Source organism: Podarcis tiliguerta, assembly GCF_965153285.1.
Source record: "Podarcis tiliguerta genome assembly, chromosome: 16".
Lineage (NCBI taxonomy): Eukaryota > Metazoa > Chordata > Lepidosauria > Squamata > Lacertidae > Podarcis > Podarcis tiliguerta.
The window spans coordinates 40769965-40791921 of record NC_139549.1 but is presented as its reverse complement, the minus strand read 5'-3'; the positions used below and the strand labels follow the sequence as shown (position 1 = coordinate 40791921).

Here is a 21957-nt window from a genome sequence, read left to right as displayed (position 1 = left end):
AAGATGAGCACAGGAATTTGTTACCTGTCTGCCTGGAGCAGGCCTTCATAGTTTATATGCGATAGTAGGGATCATTGCTAGATATGCCACCATACTAGACGATGGGGGCAGAGACTTGGTGTTTGGCCCTGGCATGACCTAACTGTGACTATCCAGCCAGCAGCATTGTTATGTCTGCCACACACCAGTTGGATTTTGCAGAGTACAGTACAATTTGCTCTGTGGCTTCAGGGTTTTTTGATGGTTTATTTATAATACAGTGGTGCCTCGCAAGACGAAAAGAATCCGTTCCGTGAGTCTCTTCATCTAGCGGTTTTTTCGTCTTGCGAAGCAAGCCCATTAGCGGATTAGCGCTATTAGCGGTTTAGTGGCTATTAGCGGCTATTAAAGGCTTAAGGGATTAGCGGATTAGCTGCTAAAAGTCTATTAGCAGCTTAGTGCCTTAGAAAAAGGGGGTGGGGAGCGGAAAACAACAACCAGGAATCGCAAGATATTTTCGTCTTGCGAAGCAAGCCCATAGAGAAATTCGTCCTGCGAAGCACCTCCAAAACGGAAAACCCTTTTGTCTAGCGGGTTTTCCGTCTTGCGAGGCATTCGTCTTGCGGGGCACCACTGTATTTGTTAGCCCCCACGCCTTCCATCAGAACATTCCAAATTGGATTAGAGAAGTGTGAAAAACAGAATAATCTGCACAACAGCACTCAGACACCTATGAAGCATCATCTGTTAGTTGCTTCAGATGTCATGTGAAGACTTACCTCTTTTTGCCCAGACTTCCCTTGACCCATAAGATTGCACTCTGTTTCTGAAATTCTGTTTTTTAAGTGTTCACTCTTTGATGGTCGCCCCCTGCCCTTCTCTTTTTAAAGATTTGTTGTCAGAATATTGCCAGTGGATCCCGGAAGTTACACACCAACAGGTATCTAAAATCTGGCCACCCTTGCCACCATGATCTTTCATGCAAGCTCCTACCACCCACCCCATCCTGGAACCAGCGCCAGCTGCGAAAACACAAGGAAAATCGATGTCTGTATTTGAATGGAAAGAGAGAGTTCATGCTCAAGGAGCAGGAAGCAGGATCAGTTTCCTCCTAAGGAGCACCCCACCCATGATCCATGCAGGCCCCCTGCATTTTGGACTCCCACATGCAAAGGATTGGGGGTTGGATTGACTGTGAAACTGTCATGGGTGGGTGTGTTTGTAACAGGAATTGCCAACTTACGTTGGCCCATGGGCACATTTTGGAGGCAGTGCTACCTCCTCCAGTCACTTCTCTCCACACCACCTGCTTAGCTCTTGTCACGTTGCCTTTCCCAGTCTTTCGCTGTCCCTTCAGGAAGCTAGTGGTCGGGGATGGTGGGAATCAGATACCCAGATGTTTCTGGACTTGTAACTCCCGTCATCCTGGCTGGGGTGGATGGGAGTTTAGCATCCAGCAGCTTTATACCATAAACCACCCTGTGATCTTTGGGTGAAGGATGGTATAGAAATTTAATATATAGCAACAACCACCACCATCCTGGGTAGCTCATTTGGTTAGAGGGTTGGTGGTGCTGATAATGCCAAGGTTTCAGGTTTGCTCCCCATATGGGACAGAGGCATATTCCTTCACTGCAGGGGGTTGGACTAGATGATCCTTAGGGTCCTTTCCAACTTCACAATTCTATGATTCCATGACTCATTTCTGGAAAACTGCTGAGCCACCATTACTGTGCCTTATTTCTGTTGAACCCACCGTCATGGGAGCTTCGTGTATGTGTTTTATATAAATATATATATATATATATTGCCCTGTGTTTGTAAAAAATAACAATTGTGTAATAGTGATATCAATGAATTTTTCTGGAGAGAAAGTCTGGCCTCATTATTGGTTTTTCTACTCCCTTGTGTTTTGCCGTCTCTGGACTCTGTCTCCACTCTCTGTTTCCTGATGCTCAGAGCATCTTCCTTCTCCAACGTGGTGCCCTCCAGGTGTGGATACAGCTCCCATCAGCCCCTGCCAGCACAGCCAATGGTTAGGGGTCAGAGGAGTGATAATCCAAAACATATGGAGGGCACCAGGTTGGAGGGCCAGGCTAGTTCAGGCTGTGAGTGCTCATAGAGCCAAACCGGCACCACCCCCATCCAAGAAGATAAGTTATGGGTAAGTGTGGGCAGGAGAGAACCCTGTGCGAAGGGTTGAGGGACAATCCTCTGACCATCCCAGTGAGGATTAAGCGTTCTTAGCTACAGAAAGCTAAGTGACTGAAGGATTGGAGCGGAACAGCAGGTTGGGGTGGTGGAATGAAATGTCTGAAATACTGAGCAGGGCTTCAGCTCCATGTTACAACATTTTCTTGTAGGTTTCCCTATTTGCTCCTCTTGTTTCTGATTCTCTAGTCTGCAAGTGCTGTTCCTTACGTAGGCCAGAACAGCACACAAGAGGTAGCTGGAGCAGCCTGGAGAAGAGGAGGTGGTTCCCCTTCCCCAAAAAACAATGTTCTTAATTACCACAAAATGCTGAGAAGTGAAAGTGGGGAAAATAGAGAAACAGCTGAGAGAGAGACGGGGTATTGTGGAGGAGGCTGTGGCTGGCTGGGACACTGAACAGCAGCTGTTCACACAGTTAAACAAAAATGCAGGAGTACAAGTCCTATCTCACTAAGAGGCAGTTCCTTTCAAATTAAAGTTGGGGCAGCAGCGAGGGGGGAGAAGTACTTACCTGGCTTTTATACATGCAGGTCCTGCTATCTTAATTCAGTGCATTCTCAGGAAATTGTTTGTTAGGCAAATATTCATGAAATGAGTCAATGATTTCCATCAGTTCCTATGGGGAAATTTCTAATGTGTTCCTGACACTGGAGTTTTGACCCCCCAAATGATGAAACTTAGGGGAACCCTCTGAAACTTTTCAGAAGGCAAACAAGAGAGTAAAAAATGCTCTTATTTGTCTAATCTCCCACCATAACCTCTAGTGAAAGCACTGCCATGGACCGGCAAAACACAGGAAAGTAAGGCTTATTTAAGGCTGCTGCTTTCTTTACTATGCACAGGTCTGCCTGTTCAGCTGGTCTGGGCACTAGCTCCTCGGCTTTGGATAAGTGAATTTTCATGTAACAAGCATTTGGCTAGCGGGACCAGCATGTAAAGATGATTCCATGTGTGCCTCCCTGGGGAGAGCATTCACAAAGGGGAGAGAGGAGGACGCTGAAAGGCCTATTACGATGCCTCCCCCCAAAGCCTCCCCTGGACTTGAGCCCAGGGGCCTTCTGCATGAAAAGCAGATCCTCTGCTTCTGAAGTACAAGCTCTAGCAGGATGTCTCATGGTGCTTCTGCTGTTACACTTGTTTTATACATGCTGAGAGCCACGGGAACCACATTGTGGTGAAAACCATTTTATAAATAAAACACCAGAGTCGGGAGAAAAAGAAGCTGGCAAATATGTGGAAACGGGCTTTGCAGATGCTGCAGGAGTACAGATCCCACCATCCCTGACCGTATGCCATCCTGCCTGGGGCATCTCCAGAGTTAAAAAAAATCCCAATCCCTGGATTCAGGGAGTGCTCACAGCAAAGGCAAGTCTCTTACTCATGCTTGGGGTTTTGTGAACTTTTATGGTGCAACTGTTTGAAACCATTATTTCCCGTCTCCTCTTAAGTTTTCTGCTAAATATTATGGGCAACCCCAGCAAGAGAAACTGGGTAGTTAAGGTATAGGTAAAGGACCCCTAGACAGTTAATTCCAGTCAAAGTTAATTCCAGTCAAAGGCAACTATGGAGTGTGGCACTCATCTCGCTTTCAGGCGAAGGGAGCCGGCGTTTGTCCACAGACAGCTTTCCACGTCATGTGGCCAGCAGGACTAAACCACTTCAGGAGACTGTGGCGGAAACCAGAGCGCACGGAAACACCACTTACCTTCCCGTCACAGCAGTAACTTGTGCTGGTGTGCTTTCGAACTGCTAGGTTGGCAGGAGCTGGGACAGAGCAATGGGCACTCGCCCTGTTGAGCGGATTCAAACCACCAACCTTGTGATCGACAAGCTGTGGTCTAAACCGCTGAACCACCCATGTGTCCTCTCTGTGCACCATACCTTTAAAGCACATAACTTCTCCAAAGAATCCTAGGAACTAAGAGAGTCTGTGTACTGGTCCAGTAAGCGCTTCCGCTGCGCCACCAGCAACAGCTTTCTTTGCAGAGTATTAATTAAGTCCAGTGCAGAGATTCTTGTTGCAGTACAAGCTTCAAAAGTCTCAGCAGCAAAAAAAACGACACAGGGAAGCCTGTCTTTCCAAAGACAGGTTTATTGCAGAAAGATAACACCTCCAGAGCTTTCAGACATTTTTTGCTTCACGTCCAGCACGCCCCCAACAGGCAGAGAAAACAAACACTCTTTATATACTGAGCAACTTAACAACTTAACGAGTTGACTTCTTAAAGTCACATTACATTGCTAATTTGCCAGCGTCTTAGGTTTCACACCCTAACACCCCCTCTCGCTGGCAATACAAAAACAAAAATTACTTCAGACCCATTTCTTCACAAAAGTTTTCATGCCGCTGAAACCCAAGCGGTTTTGTAAAACCATCAGCTTGATTTTCATGACTGGGACAGTAATTTAATTTAACAATTCCTGCTTTTACTGTTTGACAAACATTTTGAAAGCGGATATCCAAATGTTTTGTACGACCTTTAAACTGCCCATTTTGTGCTAACTTAAGACACGGTTGATTATCACCCCATACAGTGATTGGAGTGATGGCCTTTTCATACATCTCTTGTGCCAAGCATTTGTAAAATTCTAGATCTCTACATAACTCAGATAAGGCACAGAACTCAGCTTCTGTTGACGACAAAGCAATCAGGTTCTGTTTCTTGGATCTCCACCCAATCAGAGAGTTACCAAATTTTATTACACAGCCAGACACTGATTTTCTATCCTTTAAATTTGCCCAATCACTATCTGCCCAACACGTAATCTGTGCTTGTCCTTCCGAAGATAATTCAAGGCAAAAATCTTTGGTGTATTGTAAATATCTTAACACTCTTTGAATTCCTTTCCATGCATTTACACTAGGTTTTGAAGCTTCTCTGCTGAGTAAGTTAACAGCGTAAGCAATATCTGGTCTACTCCATTGCGAAAGATGAAGTAAGCTTCCCAGTGCTGACTGAAAGATTTCAGCACGCTTGAATTCAGCACTATCCTTGAACTCATTGTCTTTTACAAAACCCATTTCCATTGGTGTTCTAACACCTGCACACTCCGTCATGCCAAACTTTTTCAACATTTGCAATATCTTGCCTTTTTGATTCAGTAGAAAACTGCCATTTTTGGTCCTATCTATCTGAACACCAAGATAGACCTTCACATCACCAAGATTCTTAACTTTGAAGTGTTTATTTAACTCTTTGGCTAGTTTTTTTACTTGTTCTTGTGTCTTTGAAGTATAAATCAGGTCATCTACATAGACAAGCAAAGATTCTTGAGCATCTCCTGAACCTCTGAAATATAAGCAATTGTCAGCCTTGCTCCTGCTAAAACCAATGCCTACCAAAACGTCATTCAAACACTCATTCCAATTATGAGCAGATTGCTTGAGTCCATAAATAGATTTATGTAGTTTCCATACCTGATTTGATTTACCAACTTTCAATCCTGGCGGTAGCTCCATATAGAGCTCTTCAGCCAAGTCTGAATGAAGATAAGCTGTAGAGACATCAAATTGATTCACTTTAAACCCTTTCTGAGCAGCAACTGCTAATAGTGCCCGTAGGGTTTCACTCCTCGAAGTGGGTGCATAGACTTCGGAATAATGTAACCCCTTTCTTTGAGTAAAACCTCGAGCTACAAGTCTTGCTTTGTACTCTGGTTTCCCCATCGCTGTTGTCTTTAACCTGTACACCCACCTACAACTTACTGCCTTGGTACCTTCTGGCAGTTTGGTGATGGAAAACACACCCAGTTCTTTCATAGAATTCAACTCCTTTTGCATGGCCTCACGCCACCTACTGGCCTCTTCCTGGGGTAATTGCTCAACCTCCTCAAAACTTTCAGGTTCGCAATTTGCCAAACCAGCCCAAACACTAATAGCTTGGTACCTTTCAGGAGGTTTACCTTTGTTGGCACGCTTGGAACGCCTTGGCAGTTCCTGCGATGTTCCTTCAGTTTCCCCCTCTGACTCAGAATCACTAGTTGTCACCTGTTTGTCACTAGTAGTTGAAGAACTTTCTGATTCTGACTTTACACGTCTCTCTTGCTGTACAGGTGAACTTTTAGAGCTAGAAGATTCTGACTTTACAGACTTGGGTGAACTAGGTGATTTCTCACCCTCGTCCTCAGACTTAAATTCCTCAGCCAGTTCTGGAACTAATACCTGCTCTGGGGCCTGAGTTTCATTGTTACTGTCCACCACATCAAATAGTATGTCAGGATTTCCATGAATTCTATTCCAACCATCCTGTTCACAAAATTCCGCACTTCTGCTGATTGTGATTTTTGTTTGATTGCCTTCTACATTCACAAATCTCCAACCTTTTGTGTTTGCTTGATAACCACAGAAAACCATTTCTTTAGACCTAGGATCGCCTTTCCTACGTTGTGCCCTAGGTACCAGCACATAAGCACGACATCCAAAAACTCTTAGATGATCAATTTTTGGTTTTTTTCCAAATAGCATGAAGTAAGGAGTGTTGCCTACTGTGCTATTGTACACTCTGTTAAAAGTATAATTCGCATACAGTGCAGCCTCAGCCCAAAAACGCTGTGGAAGTCCAGAATCAAACAGCAAAGCAGCAATGGCTTCCTGTAATGTTCGAAATTTTCTTTCGGCAACTGCATTCTCCTGTGGTGAATAGGGATTGGTAAGTCTATGAACTATACCTTTCCTTTTTAACCACGTCTCCAGCGTGTGGTTCACATATTCCCCACCACGATCTGATTGTATTTTACGTACCCTGGTGTCAAATTTACATTCGACTTCTTCAATCCAATCCATCAGGATGGAAGCTGCTTGTGATTTTTCTTTCAGAAAGAAAACCCAACTAGCTCTTGAAAAATCATCCACCAAAATTTGCATAAATCTCGCACCTCCAAGCGATTTGACTGGCATAGGGCCACACACGTCTGTGTGCACAAGTTCAAAGGGTTTCTTGCTTACTCTATCGGATCTAGGATAGTTACATGTCTTAACCTTAGCTTGTTTACAAGCACAACAATCCAGAAAATTTGGACAGGGTTTAATGTTACACTCCTCAGCTAAATCTGGCATCTTGCTTACATACTTAAAGCATATATGAGCTAACCTTCTGTGTAGTAGATGTACACAACCTGTATGAGGAGCCTTATTTACACACTTAGCTTGCGCTTCACCTGTTGAACATCTACCTGCTGCTAACTGCTCTTCATCCAAAACAAAAAGCCCATCCTCACAAGGAATTTTAACTAGCTCCTTCCCCTGTTTCGAAATGGTGCACACATCATTTTCAAACTCAACCTTAAAACCACTTTTTACCAGGCATGACACACTCAAAAGTCCATTCTTCATTCCTGGAAGAACAAAAACAGGAAGGTTAGTTTGCAAACAGTTAACATAAATTGTGCCTTTAAGGTTCATTTCTCGTTTACTATTGTCTGCTATAGTCACGGTTTTTGCAACTGGCAATGTCTTGCAGTTCATCAAGCTGCCACTAGATGTCGCTGGAACTAAACTGTGACTTGCTCCACTGTCAATTATCCACTTCAAGGTTTGTTGGCTCCTTTTAGGACTATGTTGTGCTGCCATTGCAGATAGTCCCTTATCAGCACCTGCTCCCCCTCTGGATCGTTGATTCTTGTAGTTCTCACGTCGTCTTCCCCTGTAGCTCCGGAAACTGGCCTTGGAGTGTTGAAATTCCTGTTGCTTTTCTGGACACTTTGCTATCAAATGAAACCTGCTGCCACATCGAAAACATGACTTGCTGGCCATAGCAGACACTTGTGAGGCTTCCTTACAGCTCTGCCTGCTAGTTCCCTCACGCTGGGAATTATCTGAACATCCAACCCTTGGGGTATTTGAATTATCAATACGTTTTCGATGATGTTGATATTCTTGCTCACACAATCTACCAGTCACATAATTCATATTCAGCTGGTCCTCTGGCAAAACTTGTAAAGTTAGTACTAAGTTTTCAAACCCTGCATGCAGGCTGCTAAGCAGAGTATAAACTTTAATATTTTCAGGAAAATTCACACCTAGAGATGACAGTCGGTTGAAATACTCAGTCATCTGTGACGTGTGTTCAACCACACTATCCCCTGGCTTCAGTTTCAACTCATACAAAGCACGTATAATGTTCACCTTCTCTCCGGGCGTGGCTCTATGGTGAATTCGCCTAAGAGCTTCCCAAATTTCAAATGCAGACCTTAAATTTTCCACATGAGGTAATTGGGAATCGTCTATCGATAGCATCAACATGCATCTAGCTTTAGTGTCCATTTTATCATGTTCCCTGTTCTGAGCATGTGCAGCAGCCTGTTGCTCTGCTGTGGCATCTGCTGCAACAGCCACAAACGGCTTTCGCCTCTGGACATAGTCAGCCCACACTTCTTTGGCTTCCAACCAGACTTGAGCCCTCTTAGACCACTGCACGTAATTAGTAGAGTTCAACTTTGTAAAGGGAACCTGGAAATTTTCCACTGCCATTCTTGGGGTCTGCTGCTACTCGCTCTGTGTGCCCTTGCTTCTCTTTCCCCTTGGGATTTGTTTTACTCACTTTTCAGACGCCTCCAGCCTCTCACTTCCTTTAAGAGCTGGATTTACGACCAAGCCGGTCTTCTCTCATCCGAAAGCTGCTTTCACTTTCTCTGCACACAATACAGCTGTAGAAACGTAGAAGGATCCATAACCTAAGAGAGTCTGTGTACTGGTCCAGTAAGCGCTTCCGCTGCGCCACCAGCAACAGCTTTCTTTGCAGAGTATTAATTAAGTCCAGTGCAGAGATTCTTGTTGCAGTACAAGCTTCAAAAGTCTCAGCAGCAAAAAAAACGACACAGGGAAGCCTGTCTTTCCAAAGACAGGTTTATTGCAGAAAGATAACACCTCCAGAGCTTTCAGACATTTTTTGCTTCACGTCCAGCACGCCCCCAACAGGCAGAGAAAACAAACACTCTTTATATACTGAGCAACTTAACAACTTAACGAGTTGACTTCTTAAAGTCACATTACATTGCTAATTTGCCAGCGTCTTAGGTTTCACACCCTAACAGGAACTGTAATTTCTTATGGGTGATAATAGCTCTATGAGGTTTAAACTACAGTTCCCATGATTCTTTTTGTTCTTAATTGATCAATTAATTGACCTGCACTTCACTCTGAGGTTCTAGGGCAGGTTAGAACATGAAAACGTACTTTAAATGTATGGTGTATGTACAGTGTATATTCCACTATGCAGGAGAAAGATGGTCTTGAAAGCATCAAACAAAATACATATCAATACTTTTTTAAAAAATTAAGATTGAGACCAATAGTGTGGAGTTGTATCTGCCCAAGTAGACCTTTGTGATTCGGGTGGAAGAATTTGACCACTTTTCTGCAGCATACAATGAAGCAATACTATGCAAAGCTTCATTTTTCTTTTACTGTGCTCTTTTAATAGTTGAGTATGCTAATGTTTAATTTGTCTGACAGCCCCCCATCCCTGAATCCTTTGGCGCACCATCAACCTTGAAATGAAAATGTATGGTTCTCTCCAGGGTTGGGCAATCTCCAACTGGGCTCCTGCTCCCAATAATTAAGAAAATGATTAAATCAAATGGAACTCGGATTAGCTTTGCTCTTTAGGGGGTGCCACACGGTTCTGCCTTGTTAGACTCTGGTAAACCACCTCATTGTGGCAGCACACTGGGGAAAGATGCAGGTGGCATGCTGTCAGGAGCTGGGCAGATGAGGAGGAGTGGAGACCACCTCCCCAGCCTGACCCTTTGATGGAGGAGGAAGAGGAAGATAGTATAGATTTACAACAGGGGTTTGCGGGAGGTCGCAGCTCAGAGGCAGATGATGGGAGAGGTGGAGCAGGCAGCTGGAGCAGCAGTTGGCTGACACATTGTCACTAGAAAGCATTCCAGACCTTCATCTCCCAGAACCCGGCAAGCCTTAAAAGTAGGAGAGCAAAGAGCTCAAAGGCAGAGGGCACAGAGGAGACAATGACCAATGAGGGAGTGCGAGAGAAGGGGGGGTGGAGATTCACTCAGGACAGCACCATTATCCAAGAGGCTCTCTCTGTAAGGTCTGAAATAAAAAAGAACTGTAAGAAACTTTTCCTTGTCTTTATACTTTTCCGGCAACCAGCCAGGAGCCACTGACAGCATCCTGACACATGCTAGGATATGGTCTGTGGCTTCCATGGATAAAACTTACATAAGCTGTAGAGAAATGTGTGGCAAAGCTAATAAAAATAAAAATACTTTTGATGCTGATTGGTTTATGTTTCTTTTTTTATGACTTGTCACCCAGAGCCCTTGCAAGTCGTGCATCTTGGCTTCGTTATTTAAGTCTGCTGTTACTTCCTGCCTTAACACGCTGGGGCTGTATTTTGTGCTACCTAGTGACCAACACCCATTATTTGCCAATAATAATACAAGAATAAGAAAAGATTTAAATCTTTATAATGATGTGGGTGTTCTTAAGGCCCTTTTGGGTTGCCTCAGACTGCATTTTAATTTCCCTGGTTTAGGGGATGGCGTATTTGCAGCATTGCCAAAAGAAAAAACAAAATAACATGAGAGATAGCACTGATAGAAATTGAATCCACCGCGTGCAAAGAAAGGCAAATGACACATTCTATTTCATAAATTAAACGTAACAAATGGAAGGGAAATAAAAGTGGAGATGCCGGGGATTGAACCCGGGGCCTCATACATGCAAAGCATGCGCTCTACCACTGAGCTACATCCCCGCGACTCACTAAGGGCTCTCAGGAAGGTTTCACAATGTAAATTGGACTGTTCCACCGGTCTGTTTCCCTCTTCCAAAAGGTTCCTCTTTCTCTTTACTTTTTTCGTTTCCTTTTTTCATTTCTGGCATTTCAATCTGAATTAGAGGCCCGGACGCTTCATGCTACGTCCTTCTCTAACCTCGAAGGAGCAAGATGGAATCTGAAGCTGCAGAAGTCATGCACAGCAGCTCCAGTGCAGACGCAGCAACGGTTCCCTCCTCCTCCATTTAATGCAATCGATGCCAATGCTTTCCGAATTGCTGTTTCAGGTTACTTACATATGGCCCGTATGCAGCTATATGCCACGTCGGGCTGCACTTCGGGGTAACTTTCTCTACTTTGCAAAGCTGCCAAAAGAAAGAAAAAGACTTGGAAATATTCTTGCTTGTTTTATCAGCGATTTGTGAAAGCCCTTGTTTCGGTAGCTCCTCGTTAGTATAGTGGTAAGTATCCCCGCCTGTCACGCGGGAGACCGGGGTTCGATTCCCCGACGGGGAGGCTGCGGATCATTTTCCTCCCCCGCAACATGTTAAGGATGATGGTGTTTCTCATCTTTCTCCTCTTCTCTAACCAAAAAGGCAGGCTGGCCATAAGTACCGGTAATATTACAGTATTATTATTACTGAGTCGTGCTTTTCTTCTAGTTTTCCGTAGGAAGCATTGGCTTGCAAAATAGATTATAAATGCAGAAAAATTGAAAAAATGGATTGCTTAATTTGCAAAAAAGATAAAAGTAGTAGATTATGGGGGCATGAAATCATAGTGTGTTGGGTTTGTTTTATTTTGTGTGTGCATTTTGTACTTAATCCTGGGGAATTTATCTGCAATTTCTTTCCAGAGCTATTGTTACTTATTTGCCCCTGGCAAGACACTACTGGTAATTTTAAATAATCTATAATTATTTGAGCTAGGGAAGGTGCTCATGCATCAGAAATTTTTCCTCTTGATCTTGGTGCCAGCCCTCAGCCCTTAAATATATGCTAACTGGAGCTATAAGGAAGATAATTGCTGCTAATTAACAGCTTTTAATTATTGTGCAAGTAATAAAAAAGGTTTCCTGCCCTGTGTGTTAATTTGCTTAGCATAACATCACTCATTTCCTCCTGTTGTGGAAGTTCTGTGCTGCTTCTGGGATGAATATGATGGTGGTTAATTAAACTTATTATTTCCCATCTATTCTCCGAGAAGCTCAAGGTGGTGTACATGGAACAATCCTGTGATGTGAGGGAGAGTGACAGGTCCCGTGTCACACGGTGAGCTTCATGGCCGACTGCGGAAGATTCCCACCTGGCTCTGGGCCCAAGACCCCAGGGGCGCCTCCTCACCCGGCATAGGGGGCATCAGACTGAGCATCGTCTGAGGTTGAATTCTTCGACACTTTGGGCAAAGTGGAAATTGTAGCACTGTGGACCCTCTTTTGCCTTGAGGCCCTGGCAAATGCCCAGCATTACCATCCTCTGGTGCCAGGCCTGTGAACAGTCACTGTCATAGAGACACAGAATTGTAGAGTTGGAAGGGACCCCAAGGGTCATCTAGTCCAACCTTCTGCAATGCAGGAATCTCAGCTAAGAATCCAGGACAGCTGGTCATCCAACCTCTCCTGCAAAACCTCCAAGGAAGGAAAGTCTACAGCCTCTCAAGGGCGTCCGTTCTACTGTCAAACAGCTCTTTCCTGAGGTTTAGTTGGAATCTCCTTTCCTGTAATTTGAAGCCATTGGTTCGAGCCCTCTCCCCCAGAGCAGGAGGAAACAAGCTTGTTCCTTCCTCCATGTGACAACCCTTAAGATATATGAATATTTTCCAGGCTAAACATACCCATCTCCTTCAACCGTTCCTCAATAAGGCTTGGTTTCTAGACCCTTGATCATCTTGGTTGCCCTCCTCTGCACATGTTCCAGCTTGTCCACATCCTTCTTAAATTGTGGTGCCCAGAACTGGACACAGGATTCCAGGTATACTTCTGTTGATTCAGCCTAGAATAGCATTCACTTTTTTCCCTGCTGTCTCACATTGTTGACTCGTGTTAAGCTTGTGGTCCACCAAGATCCCTAGATCCTTTTCTGCTATTAAGCCAGGTGTCCCCCATCTTATATTTGTGAATCTGGTTCTTCCTGCCTAAGTGCAGAACTTTATATTTGTCCCTATTAAGATTCACTTTGTTAGTTCAGGCCCAGGTCTCCAACCTGCTAAGGTCATTTTGAATCCTGATTCTGTCTTCTGTGGTATTAGCTGCCCTTCCCAGGTGGTGTCATCTGCAAATTTAATGAGTATCCCCTTTATTCCTTCATCCAAGTAATTGATAAAGACATTGAACAACAATGGGTTCAGGACAAAACCGTACAGTATCCCACTGATCACTTTTTCCTAGGATGATTATGATTATTTATTGAAATGATATGTCACCCAATACCCAGCAGTCTCAGGGCAGTTCACAGAATAAAATCACAATGTAAAACCACAAGATACGCAATCAAAACAACAACAACCCAATAAACCCCCCACAACCCAATAACCCTCCCATTAATTAGTACTCTTTGGATTCTGTCTGTTAACCAGCTACAAATCCACCTAACAGTTATCTCGTTCAATCCACATTTTTACCAGCTTCTTCACAAGAATATGATGGGGACCATTGTCAAAAGCCATAATGAAATTGAGATACGCTACATCCCCAGCATTCCCTTGTTCTCCTTTTGCATACATTTAACCTTTAATTTGTCACAGACTCAGATTTCATTTTCATTTGACCCCAGTGTTTACATTTTTCTCCCTCTACACACATGCACATATGTATCTCTCTTGTTGGTGTCCGTCTGGGAGACAATGGAGGAGTGCACCTTTGGGGGTGAAGTCAAACTGTTGGGAGGTTACAGTGCCTGCTGTGACTGTGGGACAGAGGTGTTCATCCTTTCGGGGCTCCCTTGACCAACTCCATCCTTTCTGCGGCTCCCCTGTGGCGCTCAGGAGCCCAGTTAGGTCCCCCTTTGCCTGTGGAGGGTTCCCTCAGCCTCCTCCTCCCCTCCCCTCTCCCCTCTCCTTGGGAGTCCTCTGGTCAGCCGCAGCTGCCTCAGCCGCCCCCAAGAGAGGAGCATCCTCTCCCTGCCCCACAGGGGCCTGGCAATCAGCACCCCCTGGCCAGGCCCAGAGGCCCATTCGCCTGGGGAGCCTGTAGCCAGGGCTGCTGCAACAAGCAGCTGTGCCAGCCTTGGGGAGGCAGAGATGCGAGGGAGGGAAGGAAAGAGGGACAGAGGCCAGCGTTGCCCACAGCACCCCTGACCATCATTCAAGGCACCCCAGGGTGCCACAGCACACTGACTGAAAGCCACTGCTGTAGGGACTGATGCGGGAGAGACAAGTTTTGTTGCAACTGGGGCAGATGAAGGCATCCAGCTGTGCTGCTGCAGGCGTATCATGGCGTTTCTTCTGCACTGCAGAGAGTTGGACTAGATGAACCTTGTGGTCCCCTCCAGTTCTACAGTTCTGTGATTCTGTGATTCTATTATTCTCCCTGCGCTCCTCCTAGCGATCATTCCTCCTACGGTTACTGCTGTGAGCTGTCTCTCTCCAGGCACTGTACTCATCTGAAAAGGATTCCCACACAGCCGGGTTCATGTTGACGGACTTCATGCCACATTTGCAGACATTTTTGTGTCCTTCTACCAGAACATGTGCAACCTGGTGCAGTATGATGGCTCATGCTTGAATTCCTTCCCTGTAAAAGAACAGTGTGTCTAGACCTCTATCTATATGCATATCTGCCAGCTGAAAATAATATTTTTTGCATCCGATCAAGCGGACTCTAGCCCAGTTGACAAAAGCTTAAGATCCATGATAAATTTGCTAGTCTAGGTTGTGCAGTAAGCCTCTTAGAGACATATCCAGCTAGCAGTTTTATAGCACAATCCTCTGCCAGAGCTCAAAGGGACTTACTCCTGTGTAAGGCTGCAGTCTGATACTCACCTGGGATGATGTGCCATTGAATTCAATGAGACCAGACCCTCCAAGTGTCCCTATTTCCCAGGGACGTCCCGGTTTCTGATTTGATCCCAGAATGTCCCACTTTCCCTTGGATGTCCCTGTTTTCATTGGAGAAATGTTGGAGGGGAGGGGAGACTTTACTCTGAGTAAACACGCGTGGAGCAGTGTGTTATTAAGGGAATCCACCCCCCCTTTTGCTGCCCAGGGCAAGGGAAGGGCGACTCCTTCTGCCATTCAGGTACAAAAAGCGGACCCAACTGGCAGCTGAACCTTACTTTCCTGTCCGCCCCTGCAGCTGAGCTGAGACTTGCTTAGTTGGTGCACAGAGATGTGAGAAATAGGCTTAGACTTTCATTTTACAGCAAAATATATACAAAGTTATACCCCTCCCCCCCGTGGAGAGGTTAAGAAGTAGGCCAATTAATACTAACAACAAAATAAACTTTAGGCAAACACATCACATCATAGTGAAGTAGTACCAGCCGAGCAAAACCAACATTTATCTGCCGAAATAGCTCAGTTGGGAGAGCGTTAGACTGAAGATCTAAAGGTCCCTGGTTCGATCCCGGGTTTCGGCAGGCCTTGCTTTTTTTAAAAAAATATCTCCTTGCCTCCCCGGTTGGCATTTTCCTGCGGTCAGAAATGTCTTGTGCAGCGCAGTGCCGGCCCTTGCTAAAAAAGAAAGGAGGAGCTGGATGTTACACCTGCATGTTTTTCACATTGCATCTCATTGCATTTCAGGTTGGCCGGAGCGGGAGCATTAAACCCCCCTCTCGCCGCCTTGCAATGCTTAAATTAACTAAGGACGTTTTCCTGGGACGGCGGGGTGAACAGCCTTAACAAAGAAACTGGTGAGATTTAGATTTTGCAGAGGCTTCGTGAACCCAGCAACTGACTGTTTCATCCTTTCGTCTGCTAGGAACTAACTGTATTATTTTTTTTGCTTGAATGACTGAATGCAACTAAAACGCAGGTTTTGCATTCGCGGCTCCTAAGTCGCTCCTCGCGTTTGCAACCCCCTCTGCTCGCTCTCGCTGCCAGGCAGCGGCGCACAGATCCACCCGACTGTCGCCTCAAGTGACGTTTTTCTGATCCTTGCGCCAAGCTCTTCCTCGTTAGTATAGTGGTGAGTATCCCCGCCTGTCACGCGGGAGACCGGGGTTCAATTCCCCGACGGGGAGGTTATACTTTTCCCTCTTCCCAACACTCTTCGTCACATTTTAAAAATTAAATGGGGCGGGGGGGGAGAGGTGTTCAATATTCGGTGAAATGCAGCCTTTCGTCTTTTTTACAGTCAAAATATGCTGTTTGCTGGAGTGCGTGCTTTCTTCCTTTGCCTCCATTGCTCAGTCATGAAATGCTACCATTTGCACGCGCGGACCCGAAGAAGTGACACGCGCCAGGGGCAAAGGAGTGCAAGCACATCTCTGGCTTTCTTGCATTGTTTCCCACAACGCTGTTTCGTGGCCCTTCTTGAAAAGGGCTTTTGTGCAGCTAATGTGTTGCTTCTCTTGTGCAGCCAATGCGTTGCTTGTCTTTAGCGTTGCACAGCTTGGGCGCACACAGTGAGCGCTTAAACTTTTAATTCGGTTATGTACATTTTATTTCCTCCGCCGCTTTCACCCCCGCCCCTTCATTTTTCGACATAATCTTCTTCACCACTACCAAATCCTAGGCCCTTTTGCGATTATATCATAAATTACAGCGCCTGAGATTAGATTATTTTGCTATCCCATTTCGTAGGAAATGACATTGCCGCCCAGGGGATGTAGCTCAGTGGTAGAGCGCATGCTTTGCATGTATGAGGCCCCGGGTTCAATCCCCGGCATCTCCACTTTTTCTTCTCTTTTAAACTTTCCAGAAAATGCTCCTGGTTTCCTGCATTCCCAAATTTATGTAGAGGAAACAAGTTTGGCAACATTTGTTTTGATAACTGGACACTACTGAAGCATATTTACAGTGGTGGATTTATGAGGCTTCTTGCTCTTCCATAAATGTTTTGTGTTGATTTTTTTTAAATGTCAGGTTCAGGCACAATACAGAACAAATTGCACTAGCAGACTGCAAACTTCTGAAATGCAAAAAAGATGTATTTCTTGCACGCACACCCACCCACCATATATTTAAAGCATGCCTGCCATTTCTGATCTTCTTGTCAGTAACCCCTTAGGAACTTCAAACAAACAAACAAACAAACAAACAAACCACACCTCCTTGGCTGGCAGTTTAAGAAAAGCCAGGAGGTTGGGAGATGATCACTTACAATCTGGGGTGCAAATCTAACTTGATAAGAAGGTTGGCATTTGGGACAATCACAGAAGGCTCCCAATGCCTGTTTAAGTGCTTAAGAAAAGCATGCAATTTTGCAAACTGGATATTATCAGCTTTATTGTCGGCGTATGGTAGAGCATTTGATTGGCAGAAAAAGAAGAAGGTTGGCATCCATCTGCCTTCAGAAACAATGATCTCCAGGGGTGAAGTCAAACCACTGGGCAAGCCCCACCAATTACATGACCAAAGCAACCCATTATGTAAAGCTGTGACTCCTCTCTCAGTGCCATAATTCAGCACTATGCACGCAGGCCAAACATGAAATGACAAGCAAGTCATTCAGAAGCTACTATAGTCTATTTTTTTTTTTGGGGGGGGGGGGGGACTTCTGTCCTTGCAGATGTTGCTGGACTCCAACTCTCATCTGCCCCAGTCAGCGTGGACAGTTGAATAGTGTGTTTTGAGAGATATGTAAAATGCTTTAATTAAAAGCTATGTTCAAAAAGTTAGATTTATAAGTATTTATATGATTTTCTATTAAACTAACACACGTAACAGGTTAGAATGCTGAGACTCAAAGATAATAAGAACTAGGTAGCCTGGGTAAATAAATAGGTAGGCCAAGACCCCTCCTGACCCTCCGTAAAATGAGTTCTGTTGGTTTTGATGGCTGGTGGCTGCTATATTCTGGACGCATAGCATCTGCTTTGTGGAGGACCCAGAGATAAATGGTTTGGGCACTGGGACAGTCACCCACACCATAAATTTAAAGAACATTTATATATAAAAGAGAGCAACCAAGATGATAAGGCATCTGAAAACCAAGCCTTATGACGAATGGTTATGAACTTACCGGTAGTTATTCTTAGCCTGTGGAAGAGAAGCCCAAGAGGTGATATGATAGCCATCAGAAGGGCTGTCCCGTGGAAGATGGAGCAAGTTTGCATGGATTGTGAGCCAATGGATTCAAATAACAATAAAGGAGATTCTGACTAAACATGAGGAAGAACTTCCTGACATAAGAGCCATTCGACTGTGGAATGGAGTACCTGGGAAGGTAGTGGACTCTCCTTCTTTAGACGTTTTTGGACAGAGGTTGGATGGCCGTCTGTCAGGGATTCTTGAGCTGGGATTCTGCATTGTGGGGGGTTGGACAAGAAGTTTCTATGATTTATCCCAAACAGTTATGGCTCCCCCCAAAGAATCTTGGGATACTGTAGTTTACCCCTCACAGAGCTATAATTTCTAGCATCATTTAAAGTACAGTTTGTTGTAAATAAAAATCTGCCCTTTTTCCCCTTATGGGGTATCCAAGAGCCCATATAGAGTCCTTACATAGGTTCCCTATTGGTAGGAGAAAATAACAGAGGCCAACCAGAGAATATTGAGAAGCAAAGCAGCTAAGAAGCCTGATCTTTATTGATCTGTTGCAACAGGGTGCTCCACTCACACGCAGGAAAGGAGGAGGACCCAGAAAAATGGTGTGCAAGGCCTTATAAAGACTTTTGAAATTGCCCTCCTGTAGATCAAGACCACCCCCAGAAACATCATACATACATCACAGAAGGGGTGTAACCTAAGACCACCCCTCAGATACATCCCACCTACATCACAGAAATTTTAATATTGTTTTTCTCCTGTTGTTATCTCCTGTCTAGCAGGTTATTTGTTTAGGGAAGCTTTTAATGTTTGATGCATCACAGTATTTTAATATTCTTTTGGAAGCCGCCCAGAGTGGCTGGGGAAACCCAGCCAGATGGGCGGGGTATAAATAATAAATTATTATTATTATTATTATTATTATTACTTGATTGGATCGCCTGGGGAACCTGGCCATTCTTTTGTAGTGATAAATACTTAATTCCTGGGCCAGGTCACAGGCTCACACCCTATTGAAACACAGACATACCCTTAAGACGGGATTTGTGAAGGAAAAGACAATGGGGAGGCTTTTCCAGTTTGACCTTGCAGAGAAAACATTTGCTCAGTTTAGGAATCAAAATGGTTCCAGGTTGGCCTTCCTGTGCTGATCTATGTATGTGCTTGCTTGGTACACTTATGAACATTACCATATATCTAAGACCATAAAATTCCTATTACAAGTTCTCCTCATTATTTGGCAAAATGTGCTTTAAATGTATGGCGTGGATATGACTGTAGCTGGTGAAGGAGACAAAAGTCTTGAGTTTCCGCAGGTGGGACATGGTGTTAGCATTTGGGGAAACTGGTGCTGCATGATCAGACCTAGACCCAAACCTGTATTTGTAAATGAGCAAATGTCAAAAACATGGTGAGAGTCTTATGCCACCTTAAAGACGAAACTGTTTGTATGTTTACTATAACAAGCCAACATGGCTAGAATTTGTCAACAGGAAAACAGTTTCAAAACCAGACGTGTCTGAAGCTCAGTTAGTCTCAGAAGTATTTTGGGTTTTTTGTTGCAACTTTGGAAGGTTGCATCTGCTTTTGTTAATACAGCCCTGGCCTCCAGTTCACAGAGGCTCCAAAGGGAACCCCCATGAGCTACAAAGAGAACAATAAAGCCAGCCATGTGAACTTTTCTTTGGCCAGCCCTCAATCCAATCAAACAGCTGTTGCTGGGGCTGCTGCTGATCCTGTTTTTCAGCTTATTGGTGGCTTAGTCAGCTGTTCGGGCAGCTACTTCCTTTCTGGCATAAACAAAAAGGAGGCAAGAGGAAATGGCTTCTGCATGAATAAGAGGAGGAGTAGATTCTGGATCCAGACTCCGTTCTTTGTGTCTGAGTCTTACACGTGTGCAGCAACATGAAATGGTTGAAATCGGAGCCCCACATTTTCAAGAGATAGAAGATCCTTCTAGGATCAGAACAGAGGCCCATCTAGTCCAGCATCCTGTTTTCATAGCAGCCAACGCCAACCTAAGCACAGAAGCAGGGGATGAACACAACAGCGTTCCCTGTTTGTGACTTGCAACAAATTATATTCAGAGGCACACTGCCTCCAATAGCGGAAGCAGTCCATAGGTGTTGTGGCTGGAAGCTTTCAATAGCCTTACAGGAAAAAGTAAAGGGACCCCTGACCGTTAGGTCCAGTCTTAGCCGACTCTGGGGTTGTGGCGCTCATCTCGCTTTATTGGCCGAGGGAGCCGGCGTACAGCTTCCGGGTCATGTGGGCAGCAGGACTAAGCCGCTTCTGGCAAACCAGAGCAGCACACGAAAACGCTGTTTACCTTCCCACTGGAGCAGTACCTATTTATCTACTTGCACTTTGACGTGCTTTCAAACTGCTAGGTGGGCAGGAGCAGGGACCGAGCAAGGGGAGCTCACCCCATCGCGGGGATTCGAACCACCGACCTTCTGAACGGCAAGTCCTAGGCTCTGTGGTTTAGACCACAGTGCCACCCGCGTCAATAGCCTTATCCTCCATTAATACGTCTAATCCTCTTGCAAAGTCATCAGAATTGGTGGCAATCGCTGCATCTTATGGAGTCAAATTCTGTAGTTTGAACTGTGCACTGCGTTTCTGTCCTCAATCTTCCTCCAACATTCAGCTTCCATCAGCTGGCCCTGAGAGTGGGAGAGAAACTTATCTCTGTCACTCAAATTACAAACAGGAAAATTAGCTTTTGAATGCCTGTTCCCGCAACTAGAAATGTAGGGTGCCAGGGACATAAAAACATAAGGAAGAACCCTGCGGCTTAAAACAAATGCCAGTCTAATTTAGCACACTGTTTCCTCAGTGGTCCAAGTCACCTATGGGAAGCCCACAATCAGGAGAAGAGCATAACAATATTTTGCTGTTTGTCATCCCGAGGGAGAAAGAGTACTGGACTCAGCCTTTAGACAGTTGTGCTGGTTTTTTGTTGGCATGGAGTTTTTATAGAAGGGAAGAATTCAAAAACATGATCTCAACCCACATTCTGGAGTGGATAAGTCCACTGAGGCAAGTGAGGATCCTCAGTAGGCATAATGAGTTGGTGGTAGGATTTAGGACTGTATCACTTGAGACTGCAGGTGGAGGTCCTATTTTTTAAAGTTCTCCCATGGGAGAAAAAGAAGAGCACTGTGCATAAAAAAGCTAGCACATGGGTAGGCAAACTAAGGCCCAGGAGCCGGATCTGGCCCAATCACCTTCTAAATCCAGCCTACGAATTTAGAATGCATCTCTGGGTTATCTTTGGGGCATAGGAATTCGTTCATTCGCCCCCCCCCCAAAGATATAGTCCGGCCCCCCACAAGGTCTGAGGGACAGTGGACAGGCCCCCTGCTGAAAAAGCTTGCTGACCCCTGAGCTAGCACATCAGGAGGAGAGGGCTGTGCTGAGCTAAATTTCTCCAAGGAAGGTTAGGCTGAGGCCATGGGCCTAGTGGGGGGGGCATGGCTGAGGGATGAATTATTTGGCCCAACCTTGCTCCTCCAAAAGTGATCAGACTCTTGTGCTACTGACATTCAGGCATAAGTTTATCTATATAGTTTTAATTTTATCAGTGTTTCATTGTGAAATTTTTTTAATGAACTGATTTTTCTGTTTTTGACAGTTTTTTTTTAATCTGTAAATTGCCTTGAGTCCCGTCAGGGGAAAAGGCAGGGCATAAATAAATATGTAATAACAAGAACAATATTATTATATACAGTATTTATTGCAAACCATTCCAGGCTTGCGAAAAACAACCCACTCCGGTACTTCGCCTCAGCTCCTTCCTCACACCTTGTTCTCTTTGCCCCTCCCCCAACCGCCAATAACAACTTAGCGCAGCTGAGGCGGTTTTATCCTTCCGCGT

The 21957-nt window shown here is 44.9% G+C and overlaps 1 protein-coding gene across 1 annotated transcript in view; it reads left to right on the top strand.

The window, feature by feature from the left end:
* The window catches only part of DHX37 (DEAH-box helicase 37), a 33405-nt gene extending 31552 nt beyond the window's left edge, over nucleotides 1–1853 (top strand). Inside the window, exon 27 of the mRNA XM_083419022.1 lies at nucleotides 870–1853. Within this exon, the coding sequence (XP_083275148.1) occupies nucleotides 870–952 (83 nt within the window). The 3' untranslated portion in view covers nucleotides 953–1853. The remainder of the gene's footprint in view (nucleotides 1–869) is intronic.
* Nucleotides 1854–21957: the final 20104 nt, after the last annotated feature.